Source organism: Podarcis melisellensis, assembly GCF_964234715.1.
Source record: "Podarcis melisellensis genome assembly, chromosome: 2".
In the NCBI taxonomy this organism is placed as follows: Eukaryota; Metazoa; Chordata; class Lepidosauria; order Squamata; family Lacertidae; genus Podarcis; species Podarcis melisellensis.
In genome coordinates, this window is record NC_138529.1 from 61,119,280 (window position 1) to 61,133,395 (window position 14,116).

Below are 14,116 nucleotides of genomic sequence, written 5' to 3' on the forward strand. Positions count from 1 at the left end.
TACCACCTCTCCCTCCCCCCTCCCCGTTTTCTTCCTGGGCCCTTTACCTGATGACCCCTTTTGTGCCTGGATTTCTTTGTATTCTCTGGGAACTTCTTAGGCCTTCCTTACCATCTAAGCATAACCTCCTCTGTCGGGGCCTTTCCTCTCCCCCACCCCGTCATTTCTATCTGCTGAGTAATTTGTACCCAGTGGCTTCCCTTTGATTCCTGCACTTTGAAATGCAAACCTGCCTTTCAATGCAAATGCTCCGGGAGCTTGGCCCAATAAAAAGCCTTTCCTCAGGGAGGTGCCTTTGCAAAGTGGGGAAGTGAAGGGAGGAAAAGAAAAAAAAAACCAAACCACACCACTGACCAAGAAGTTCAGGTGAGCAGCTAATCAGGAAGAAGCTGCGTGTGATCGGCAAGGGCAGGCCTGGGAAGAGGCGGCTGTGGCACAGGGCGCACACATTATGCGCGCAGGGCCACTTGGGGATGATGTATGTGGGATACCTGTTGGATAAGGACGCCACCAACATGTACCCCAACCCGGTCAGGCACCCCAGCCTGAACCTCAGCCCTCAGAATTACGTGCCGGTGCCCCCTCAGTACTCGGAGTTTGCCAGCTACCACCACGTGCCAGGGATTAACAGCGATCCTCACCATGGGCAACCCGCGGGCGCCTGGGGCTCTCCCTACACCCCCACCAAAGAGGACTGGCACTCCTATGGGGCAGGAGCCCCTTCTTCTGTCGCCAACCCGGGGCAGCTCGGATACAGCCCCCCTGAATTCAATCCAATTCAGCCACCGGGCTCTGGACTGCTGCCTCCGCCTATGAGCAGCTCGCTGCCCCAGCTCTCGCCAAATGCGCAAAGGCGCACGCCTTATGAGTGGATGAGGCGCCCCGTCCCCACCAACAGCGGCAATGGTAAGGAACCGTCTCCGTTTCTGTCCTCCTCCTTGCTCTTGGGGAGAGGGCTCGCTTAGGTCACGCAGGAGACCAACTTCTGCTGTTTCTTTGCCTTTCCTTTTTTCGCTCAGCAAGCCCCACACTAGTTTCCGTCGCTGGTTAGTAGGACTGAGCTGTCAACTTTATAAGGTTTACTCTTCATTATCTTTCGCCCATCAACTTGTAGACACAAGAGTTTGTGGTCAAGCGGCATTTTAACATGAAAGGGTGCTTGAGAGGTTGGCTGCAAACCCAGGGCCATTTCAGACTTTTACGCTTAGCAGTTAAACCTGCAGAGTATATGCGGTTGGCATGCGTAACCTTCATACTGTACATGTAGATTTGTCCGTCAGTGAGGTGTGATTGGTGAGAGAGTCTATAACTTGGTGCTTTGCATGCAAAAGGTGCCAGGTTCAATCCCTAGCATCTCTGGCCAAAAGAAGTGGCACCTAGTGGGAGCCTCTGCCAGTCAGAGTAGGCAATCCTGGGGCAGATGGACAAATGGCCTCAATACGAGTTTGCTTCATATTTCCAAGACAATGGTCACAACTCAGCACAGAGTTAAGGGCGCTTAAATGTGGATCTTAGCTAGTGTGTGTATGATCCATACTATATGTTAATCACATTGATTATGACTAAAGAGATTTACCTGGAAGTATGACTTCTTTTTCTGTAAACGTTATAGCCAAAATTATAAAGGTTATAGGTCTGAGGAGTGGGTGCAATGGAGCATTTCTAAGAACATAAGATAGGATGAAGATAGTATGTAACATTAATAACATGTAGTTTATGGTTTGGGCTGATGGCTATGTATGTATGTGTTTGCTATAAAATGGATGGCTAGAACTTTCAAATAGCTACCTTTAACCGTCGACTTTTTCAGTATCATTGTCAAACACTTCACTCAGATTCTAGCACTGAGTCACAAGTTAATTTTTCTCTCATCTAGTAAGCCTGTAGTAAACTGACATTTTCTCAGTCTAGATTACTGACAGCCTCTGCAGGTAAATATTATGCTGAGAGACAACTCTGGTGGATAAAGCAATCTATGTTGATTGCAAATAGTTTGGTAACCTGGAAATTGCAATATGTTGATTGCAAATATTTTGATTGCAAATATTTTGGTAACCTGGAAATAATTTTTGTTTTAATTTGGTAGACCCTTTGAAAAAGGTCCAGTTGTGGGGAATATACGTATTTGGATGTGTTAGTTACCCATTTATTATTAAACTAGCAAGGGGGTGGGCAATCTTCTTACTTTGTCAACATTATTTTACATTTCAAGGGTCATCTTATGTGTTTCTGTTTTAAAATAAGAAATAATAAAGGTGGCATCTTGGGGAAAGTATGCCCCATTTGCAGGAGCTGCTGTGCTTATGAGCTCTCTTGTTTGTGGGGCACATCACACTTTGTTTTTAGTATATACTTGCTAGCAATGCAGTATTATAAGAATGTTCCACTATGTTCAATAACACTCACTTCTAATAAGTTTATCTTGAATTGCGGTCTGTGTACACTGACAAAAAAGTGTCCATGTTCCCATTTTCTGCTACATATACCTTTTAAAATATAAACAACTGTTTCACATAAGATGCAAAGTGGCTCTGCTTAAGCACAGCCTCAAAGATGCGCTCATGTATTTGTCCAGAAAAATCAATATTCCACATGGTGTCTAATCAAATTTTGGATCATTATAGGACATGGGCATGGCCACAGTCTTGATGACCACCATCTCTTCTTTAAATGAGAAACTGTCAGATCACTCATTTGGGTTTGGGCTGATCTGTTGACAAATAATATGGAACTACTAAACTGGGTGATGGATTTGCTTTATGTGATGGTTTAGTATGCAAAGAAGAATGAAAAGATATTTTTGTATGATTGTATGGAAGAATTCGATGTTTTGCAAGGATGGCTTACACCTATATATGAAAAGAGAGTTCCACTGGATCTGAGATATGCTTTGTTTTTGTGGAGATTCTGTGTGTGTGGTGAGTGCATACATAGGCATCTGCACATAGTCAAGATCACTTAACACAGATTAGTTACTCTTTAATACTGTCTGTAATCATATTGTTTTATTCATAATCAGTGTGGTTAAAAGGTAGATTCCCACCTTTCAATTCTTGTGTTTGTACTCTAATCCATTTTAGTGAGTGCAAGTATGAAACCACTGAGTGTTATTTATATGTTCTTAATTAAGGCAAGAGTATGTGAGAATGATGGATCTGTAGGGTAGGGTAGGATTGTGGGTAGAACTATGTGGTTTTCTGTGAAAAATAGGTGTTGTACAAGAATCAGCTACTTAATATCACCATAAGAAGTTAAAATAACAAAGAGTTCAGTGGCTCTTTTTGAAGTGTGACTGCTTATGTGACAATAAATTGGGTATAACTAACACATTTATTGTGACATAAAGCTTTCACAGACCAGAATGCATTTCATCATGTGCAAAGTGTTCTTCTAATGCTGTTAAAGCAGCAACTCTTCATCACTTACCTAGAAATAAGCTCTATTGAACTAAATTGGACTTATGTGAGTAGTCAAGATCAAATAGAGTTACACTGGGAGTATTTTTAAAGAAACGTGAAGCATGGTTTGCAATCAAATGAACTGATTTCACATAGTATGTAGTTTTATAGAGGCCGTACTTGTGTGGGTGGGGTGGAGGACAGGTCATCTCTTTATAGTGTTTTATGTCCACATGACAGCTATAATAGGAGTAGCCTATCGTTTTAACCTTTCTGCTGATGATTGGGCAAACAAAGATTTGTAACTGTGTAATTTATCAAAATAAATAGAACTTCTGCAGAATTACAAAATGTACAATTAAATGCAAACTTGCATTCAGTGTGAAAAGGAATTAAAAGTGAAAAAAGGTGGGGAACGGACAAGAATATAGATACCTGTTGACAATAGATTACATAATAATTTAACTATCCTCACCAGCAGCTGTGTGTGGTAGGTCCCAGAGCAAACCTCATGGCTGGGTATTTGATCTCCGCTGTCCAAATCTGACATTCTGCTCACTGCATGCTTGTGTCTCAGTTTCCTTTCAAAAACATGATTTGGTGTTTCAAAATGTCACAAATCCAACTTGACTCACAGCGAAAAAATGGGATGTAAAATTATAAATTCTGGGGTACTTTTTTTTTTACAGGTGGGAATTATGTATGTGGCGTGGTCAAGCAATGCACCACATGCATGTATGTATGTATGTATGTATGTATGTGTGTCATTTATATATGCCACCTTTCTCCAAGAAGCTCAAGGTGACATACTTGGCTGGTTCTCTTCCATCCAGTTTCATCCTCGCTACACCCTGCGAGGTAAGTTAGGCTGAGTGCCACCCAGTAAGTTTCACGGCTGAGCAAGGATCCGGACCCTGGCCGTCCAAGTGCTAACCCAACGCTGGAACGTGACGGATGGACTTTGGTTCTCATCCAGCGTTAGCCATACTCCGAGTAGAGCCGCTGAAACGAATGGATTTTTAAATCTCTTCCCTGCGTTTCTATGAGGGGAAAAGGGCGCGAGCGAACTTTCCCGCCAAGTCCATAATTCCCCCTCGTTGCCTATATTGCCTTGCCGGGAAGCCGGGCCTCCCCTCGACAGGAGCTTTTCGTCCCCCTCGCGTGTTCGCGCCCACCCGGGAGCTCTCCAGCAGCCGGCTTCGTGATGGCGCTGAACTCTTGAACCCTGCGCGGGGTCGGGATTTGAAAGGGCTGGGCTTGCTGCCGGGTGGGAAAGTGGAAGTCTCTCCCCAGGGAAACGCAAATGAACATGTCGGGGAAAGACCCCGCGGCGCTGCCCAGTTCAAAGGCGGCCGAGACCAGGAGCTGGTTCATGAAAGGGCCTGCGAGCGCCTCCCTCAAGCCCAGGGCAAATTTACAAGCGTGCCCCCTTTGTCATGCAGATAGGCAGCGGCCCTGCGTGCAGCGGGGCGCCCAGCGGCTTCCATTGTCCTCAGCTTCGGGGGCTGGGAAGCGGGGGCTCCTGGCGCCCTTTGAAGTGGGGGCAGCATCTGCAGGCACTTTCTGCTTCCTGCCCGGCTCCACTTCGGGCCGGGCAAACAAGCCCGCCGCTGGCGTGCAACAGGCCTCCGCTCGCTCCCGCGCAGAAGGGCCAGACTCGCACCGAGGAGAGGCCTGTCTTCGCCCGCGCCGCTTTCCTTTCTTCGGCTGAATGCGAGCGGCGAGTTGTACTGGTGTCTCTTCATTTAAGCCAAGCGGCCTGATGCAATACTTAAGCATCTATCTCACAAAGAGGCGCTGGCATAATAGGTTGAAAGCTTGTTTTTCAGAATCTCCGCTTCAGCTGGTAATTTGGCATTGAAAATCCTTCATGTGTCGCTCAATTCGGGTTTGAACCACGTTTTATATACCATAGGCCCAACCTTGCCAGACTTGATTTCAGCGAGAGAGATTTAAGCAGGAGTTTAACGTTTCCTTGAAATCAGCAAGACTTTTAAATATCAAACTTGTTATTTAAAAATACTGTAAAACAAAGCAGTGGGTTTTGTTTTGGTTTTAGTTCACCATCTTTATTCCTTGTAAAGAATGATTTTGCCGATCACAAAATTGCCTTCACTTGGACATACAGTGGCCCAAGTCACAATCATGCCATCAAACGTCATGATTTTTGAATGGAATGAATGAATGGGTGAGTGGGAAATGAAAACCTGCTCTGGTCATATGAAGATGCACCTCCTCTGCAACATCTGAAGCAAGCACAATGACTTTAAACACCATCACCACCTTGGGCCATGATTCATGGATTCATCCGCAACAATAGTGACTACTTTTCTGCCCTCTGACAAGGCTATGTTTTCCAGGAATGGTGTATCAGTGGCGTAGCGTGGGTTGTCAGCACCCAGGGCAAGGCAAGTAATTTGTGCCCCCTAACCTGTGGATTTGCGCCCCCTAACCCTAACCCCCAGATGTTGCGCCCGCTGCGGCTGGCCCTCCCTGCACCCCCCATGCTACGCCACTGTGGTGTATGTCCCCATACTGTTTTACTTACCCCTCTATAGCCTTCTAGTGAGAGATAATGCGTACGTACTGTTTTGTGGTATTGTGATGGCAATTACAAGCATGTCTGCACCAAAGTAGATGTTGAATCATTTAGGAGTTGAGCAGGCTGTTACAATACAATGATATTCAGAGACTCCTGGTTTCCTTAAATAGGTTGCTAAAGAAAAGTACAATGAAGTGGGCTGGCTGGGAAGGTCTCGGAACAGTCAATATTCCCCTTAGGAATTCCCCTTCTGGAGAGTCGATCCTGGGCTATTTCCCTGCAAGAAATCTTAACAATGTGTCAATTCTCCTGTACTTTACAGATTCCAGGAAAAACTGTTCATCTGCAGATGTCTATTTTGGTTTTGTTCGGTGAATTAATGCATCACAAAATTTTGGAAGACATCTCACCTTGGACTGAACCAGTGCTGATTTAGAATTTGCATATGAGAGTTGAACTAAAGCACAGATAGGGAAACTACAAGAAAATCACAGCAGCTGCCATTTGTGTGAGTGGGTGGTCAGACACACAGGTTTGGGAATCTGTCATTCATGCATCTCAGACCCAAATATAAAAAAGGGGGTGTCAAATATTTGGTCATTTTCTAGCAGTATTTTTAGAACATGTACATTGGAAGTGCCTCTGGAGAGTACTGCAGTATGAAAGGCCACCACTGCATGAGTCACTGCTGAAATGGGGACCTGTAAGAGAAGACTGAAATTTTGTCATATTATAAACTTACTGTCTGGCTGCCCTGGCAGACTGTACTTAAAATAGAGCCAAATCCTGGTGCACCAAGGAAAAAACCAACCCAGTTTATGTAGCCTGCATTAACTATAAAAAATGATCTCTACTTATTCTGCTTCTCTGAGTGGCAGTGAGGGGAAAGGAGTGAATTCTACCAAGGCCTCTCCTGCTCTGAGATTTAGTTATCTACACATTCTCAAGCCAATCTTCCCAAGCAACAACAATGAATAATATGAAATCTAAGATTGCAAAGAGGCAATCCAGTGTTTGATGTCCATGATGGGCTGGATAAGGGCTAACAAACAGAAACCAAAGCTAGTTCTTTTGATCAGTAGGCAGGATCTTGGTTTGGAGGTTCATTGGCATTGAAGGGGCATGCTATTTGGGGTAATTTTGGACTGAGTCTTAGACCTGGTTTTTCAAATCTTGGACATGGCTAGAACCATCTTTCCATGAATAAGATTTCTGCGCCATCCACATACTTTTTTGAAAAATTAAAATTTGGCTGTGATGATCCACATCATCTTGTCTTGATTATTTTAACATGAAGACCATTCAGAACATTCTGAACAGTTGGATCAGAATGCTGCCAGCAGGTTTCTTATGCAGGTGAGATATAGTGCTTATATGTTACCCAACTGCATTCTGCATTGGCTGCCCATTTGTCTCCCAGCACAAGTCAGAGTTCTGGTTGACCAATAAAGCCCTAGGGACAAGGTTATCTGAAATACCATCTTCTTCCATACAATCCTGCTGAGAATCGAGACCTTCCACATATGCCTTTCTCACTGTCCCTTCAGCTATTCCTAAGACAACAATTAGGGATGGAATTTTCTGAAAATCTTTATGTCGACCTTATCCAGATAGATTATTTCCCCCCTTAATTCCTGCCTTGCTCCTTGATCTCAGTGACAAGCAAGTTTTTTTAAAAAAACCAGCCCTGCTAAAAATAGAAACATTCTAGCATTTTATATGCAGGTTTCTTATGGTAGTGCTCACATAAAAGAGATACATGCAGCAATGCATATAACGGAATAATACTTGTGTTTTAATACTGTACTTATATAGGACAAAATGGTGCTTCTTTTATATACTAGATATACATATACGTATAATTGATGTACAATTTTGCAAATAATTATCCAGGTTTTTTAAAAAACACAAAACTGCATGAGAGGTTCTGACATAAACCTTTCTATTCAAGAGGTGATCCAATACTTGATTGGGTCAGAAAAGCCAGATTCTGTGTCTAAATCCATCCAAAAATATTTTTTGCGACACCCCACATGACAATGCACAAAAGGGCATTTTCTGTGGTGGTTCCTGCCCTCTGAAACACTCTTCTTCATGAGATAGAATCCTAGAATTGTAGAGTTGGAAGAGACCCCAAGGGTCATCTAGTCTAACCCTCTGCGATGCAGAAATTCCTCCCACAGCCATCCCTTGGTGGGCACAAACCACCAACCTTCTGGTTAACAGCCAAAGGCACTAACCCATTCCTCTCTATGGTTCCTTCACTGCTTGTGTTCAATAGAACAGTTAAAACATTTCATTTTAATAAAGGTTTTGAGACCTCTTAATTTTGGGGAGCTGCTGTGAGTTTTACTGTTTTCTATAACTTGTCTTTATTTCACATTGTTTTTAATGTACACGGCTCTTAGGGAAGAAGGGTGTACAATATTTTAAAAACAATAAACATGCACATTATCAGGCTTCTGAATTGAGCTGGACCCTGTGTTCCCTACCATAGTCACTGTAGTTGATTTATTTGCCTATTTTCTCTCTGCCTCACAATAATGTGAATGCCCTACCATGGCAGCCAGTTATATGAGAAGCGTGGACAAATTATGGAAATGCTAATGCGTGTAAATTGTGTGATGAATAAAGAGTCAGAAATGCATTGTATTAGATGAAGTATTCCTTTCCCTCATACTATCTGCACTGGGTTGTTGAACTTCATTTCTGCTGGATATTATTTGCATTCTGACATAATGTTAATTCATGGTTTACAGTTATGAGAATAACCTACACACACACACACACACACACACACACACACACACACACACACCACAAGAGCTTCCCCACTCCACTAGGAGATCAGAAACTTCTGCTTTGGTTTTAGATTAGCCAGGTTTAGGACACGGCTTTGAACCCATGGCTGTTAAAACAAGCCAGTTTAATAACCAATACTCTGTGTTTATCATGATAACCAAACACAACCATTGACTTGCATGGCTTGTTTGCACAAATACTTTTCATGTATTAGTGGTGACTTTAGGCAACTGTAACATATGACTAGTTTGCACAGAATGAATTGCAACCAATGGGAAAGTAATGTAGGTGCACGACTGAGAAATGAAATATTTGTGTGACCTTATTCATAATCAGGTGCATGGGACAGGTGAATGATACACCTTCTTTAAAGGAGCAGTAGGACCCAGTTTTGTGAGACCATTATGCCCCAAAACCCTGATCCTTTTCCAGAATGATTTTCCCAGTGTTTGGGCTGCATTTACTAAGTTTCACGAGGTAGAGTTTTAATTTGTCCGTGTTTTTGATAGTTTGTAGACCCAGAATGACACTAGGTTTCCGCTATTTTTGTTCTGTGCAACATCTAATGGGCTTTTGATATATGCTTGTAACAGCCACAGCATTGCAGAATACAGTATAGTAATAAAATACGGCCATTAGATGACATGTTTAATGTTTTTATAATGCCTTAGATTATAATGCCTTAATGTTTTTATAATGCCTTAGACTTTAATAAACCATTTAGAGAATGGTAGCTTAATAGAGAGGTCTTTTTGCTAGTTTTCTGATTGGTTATGTCGATTCATGGTAACACTTTAAGGGCCTCGAACTTTCATCTTTTTGATTTGTTTACTTCCCAAAGGGTCTGTAGAATAGAAAACATAAGAGAACTGGTACTGAAAGAATCACACATTTGTTATCTGTGTGGTTAACTTGAGAGCCTTTTTTAACCAGGAAAGGATTACAATCTAGTTCTGCTTAGAACTCATCAAAGGCTTGGTATCACCTTCACTTTATCAAAACTGGAGCCAGTTGGTATTTTGAGGTCCTGGGGCAGCAAAGAAGGTGTCTTATTTTGTGATGGTGGGAAACAAAAACATTGTAACTAGATTTTACTTAAAATGTTACACAACAGAGTTGTATTAAGATAAAATAAAATCTCAAAAACATTTCTAAATAAGTTAAATGATCTGGTTGGATTGGATTATGAGAAACTTATTCTCTCCTTAAATACAAATAAACAAAATATTTTTTAAACAACATAATAAACTACCAAAGAATTCATACACATTTCAGTTATAACACTGAAAGGAAAATATATACTTGTATATTATTATGAAAATGGTTTTATATAAAGTATCATAAATCAGGGTGAATAAAAAGCAATTATTTTCAAAAAAATGGATTTAAAAAAAATTAAATTAGATTTTTAAAATTTAAATTGGATTTTTTAAATAAAATGCTTTTGGAGGAAAAATCTTTCTAAATATAGTTTTCTATTTAAGTTACATTATAGTCCAAAGGCTATTCATCAGGAAATAAGGATTTGTTTTAAGTTTTTCATGTGTGCTAAAACTCAGTCTAAATTTTTTTTTAATCGTTTAACCACATCAGTTAACAAACATGAATACATATGCTATAATATTATTGTTTTAGTTAAATAAATTGTTTAAATTGTTATTAAGGAAATGATTATTTTTCTCCTTCTAATAAAGTACAGCAGAAAAGTTGTCCAAATATAAACAGTTAACTTATTAAACCTCACAATAATTTCATAATTATCTGTCAATGTATTCCTAATAGTATAACCAAATCAGTAATTTTTGATATAACTGTAAAAACTACTCTGAAAATTTATTATTCCAAAAATGTAACCTTCATCTGGTTGTAAATATTAAGATTATACCAGCAAGAATTAGTCTTTCTATTAAAAAAAATCATTTAAATCAAGACTTACTGACTAGTGATTTAAATAGTTTTAAAAATTGATTTGATTTAAATCAATCCACCCTGTCATAAATACAAAACATTTTTCAATGAACAGTGTTTTATTGCCCAAAATAACTTCATTAAAATACACTTAGTTAATAAAGCAATGCTCTAAATATTATTGAGCAGTTCTGAGATTGGTAGCACTTGTCATAAACCCCCACTCCCCTTAAGTTGTTACTTATGTGATTCTCACTAATACAAATTAATTTAATATCAAATCAGAATAAATGTCTTAGAACTAGGCACCTAGGTAGAATTTATTGTATATACATATGGTGCCAGACGTTTGTAACATCCAAAAGATGTGCAATTCTTTTTTAGAAACATAGGGTGGTATCCAACGCTACTCAAAGTAAACTCATTGGGTTTAAGTAAGAATTGATTTCAGTGGGTCTACTGTGAGTATGGCTTAGTCAAGTGTCACACCATGAAATTTCATTTCGAAATAGAAATTGAAAATATCAGCAACAAAAGGGAAGAACACATAAAAATACAAGATCACTAATTAAGAGAAAAGGGGAAAGAATAATAAAAAGTGAAGCTTAATTGGTTATATTCTTGGTATATGAGGTTGTGAGCCATGCTATTTTTCTAGAAAAAGAGGTGCCAGAGCTCACCATGAACTTCTCCCTCCTTCTCTTAGAATGGTCATGAGAGGTGCCAGAACTGAGCGCTCAGGTGAGCTCCGGTTGAAAAAAAAGCCCTGGTTGTGAGGCAATTATAGTAAAACAGCCCGATGATCTCTTAACTATTGAAAGCATCGGATGTAGAAATGATATAATTGAATCATAATGAGAAAATACTTGTACACATATAGAAAAACTGTTAACGCACATAGATTGGAATAATCTAATTCTTCTGAAAGTGCAAACCCTTTCATTTCATTTTGGCCAGTGCAAGTAAGGCACTTCATATACAGATGCTGTCCTATGTACATTATATTATTTAAAATCTGTAATCATTTTAAAGCATTTTTAATAAACAAAGGAGTAACTCGCTCAGGAATAAGATTAACATAGAGGGCAAATAAAACTCTTAAATGAAATGATACGAATCAAACAATCAGTTTGCATTGATTAATGGCTGGCATCATGCTGCAACTGGAGTATGCATTTGCCTTAAAAATATCAACAGTTTAATTATGCATGTTATAAATCATAATGCTAGATGGCTATATTAAAGGCTTCTTCTCAGCTCCTTATTGACTAAATCGCTACTGGGATGTATCCTGAGAGCTGCTGGAAAATAACGTAGTGGTGTTATTAAATCTTGGAGAACCTGGGAGAAAAAGGGACCTTTAGATGATATGATTTAGTGTTCAAGATATCATGAATGAAATTATTAAAAGCTTCTAAAACCCTGATCAACAGGACTTAGATCTATTGATTTTAGTGGAATTTATATCCACTTGTTTAGTGTTTAGTTGGATAGGGATTTAGGTCATTTTGTTTGCTTATAACCAAGCACACATTTCCAGCTTGTGATATTGAGCCTACCAATTATTTAAGCAGGAGCAATTTCATCTAAGCCAGCTCAAACACCTTTTGCTTGAAACTAAACAGATATATAGGCACACGTACTTTATGCATAATTAGCAGCGTTAGGGATTGGGCCAGCTTTAATTTGCTTGTTTGTAGCATTTTAAGACCACGTACCGCTAAGAGGAACAGCACCTTTCACAATTAACAAAAATCTAAGAGCATCAAACATAACTGCAACTTTATCAAATTATGAAAACACTTAATGAAATAAGAATAAAAATAGTTGATGCTGAATGTCAGCAATTTTTTTACTATCCGCTCACCAGCAATAATTCTAAAAAGACTCAGCAGCCAGGAGATGCCTTTTTAAATAAATAAATAAAAACCTCGCTTGATGCCAAAAAGCAATGGGACAATGGCAGTACGTGATCTTATTTTTAAGCAAGCTACCGTATTCTACACAAGCTACAGCTTCTTTAAAGACAGCATGTGTAGAGTGGACTACAATAGTTTGCCAAGGTATAGGTGACCGGCCAAAAATTAGAATAGCAGCAAACTTTAGCACAAATGGGACAAAGATCACATGAGACTTCAAGAGTAACACTGCATCCATAAACATTTTGAAACTGCAACCACTCCTGATTTTTTTTTTTACGCACGCAGTAGAACTCACACCTAAACTATATGTAATGACGAAGATCATTAGTTTTTAAACAAATCACTAATAGTGATTTACAGGGGCGTAGTGTGGGGGGTACCAGGGGGCTGTGGCCTTGGGAGCACAATATTTGAGGGGGCAAAAACCAAGTGCCCCCATGTAGGCACCCCCAGTGCAGCCCAGCCCAGCCCAGCCCAGTGCTCCTCTCCAACCACAGACTGGGCTCCCCCCTGCCTAGAGATGAGAAGGCCTGGAGAAACACTGGAAAAATTGGGGTAAAAAACAAGGTTTTTCCCCCCAGAAAAATTGAAAAAAATAGTTTGATATAGTTTGAATATTCCAGCACCCACACTTTAGAGCTCCCAGCCAACTGACACCAGGCAGGTGCTCTCACTGTACTCTTTCCGGCAACTGCTCAAACATTTTCGTTAGGACCAGCCCATCTGAACACGTAGAAGCTGCATGCGATTTACTTCTTTTTAACCACTGCTGACTTTAATCATCTTTTGAATACTCTTAAATACCTGCTTTTAACTGTGTTTTATCAATCATTTTAATGTCCTGTTGTATATTTTTGTAAACTGTTTAGAAGCTCTCTTACCGTCATGCAGTTTATAATATATAATAACAAATTCAATTTAAATCTCTCTCTCTCTCTCTCTCTCTCTCTCTCTCTCTCTCTCTCTCTCTCCTTTTCCTTTCAAATAGAGTTTGAGCCTTAGCGCAACATACTATTCAGTAACTGGATGTTGGTTCCTTCTGGGCCTGGCATGCAAAAAATTTGCCTTATGCTTTACCCTGGCTGTCCTCAAGTAGAGATGGGAAGGCCTGGGGGGGCACGGGAAAATTGGGGGGGGACAGGTTTCCCCCCAAGCTGTTTTTTAGAAGTCCATGAGAAAAATGACAAAAGAGGAAGAGGAAGAAGAAATGGAAAATGATAGCAGTAGTTCAGAAAATGAGATAGATTAAACTGCATGTATATGTTGTATCCTCTGTCGGTTGTTTTTTTTTTAAGCACCACTCAAAGGGTAGACCTTCTATGGAGCTTAAATATTGAGGCGGACCTTAATTTTATTTGCTTTTGGTGCTAAGGGGCAAATCTGATTATTATTTATGTTGATAGTCTCTTGCTTTTTTATTTGTTGCTTTTGATGGAAAGGGGGGTCATTACCTGTTTTATTGCAAGCATAATACTTTTATATAGACGGTGTTTCACGCAATTTGTAAAACTACTCCACACTGAACTTTTTTCCAAAATTTCCTT

At 40.1% G+C, this 14,116-nt stretch overlaps 1 protein-coding gene across 1 annotated transcript in view; it reads left to right on the forward strand.

Moving 5' to 3' along the window:
- Window positions 1-325: 325 nt before the first annotated feature.
- The window catches only part of CDX1 (caudal type homeobox 1), a 29,767-nt gene continuing 15,976 nt past the window's right edge, over window positions 326-14,116 (forward strand). The window contains exon 1 of the mRNA XM_081897059.1: window positions 326-906. Within this exon, the coding sequence (XP_081753185.1) occupies window positions 474-906 (433 nt within the window). The 5' untranslated portion in view covers window positions 326-473. The remainder of the gene's footprint in view (window positions 907-14,116) is intronic.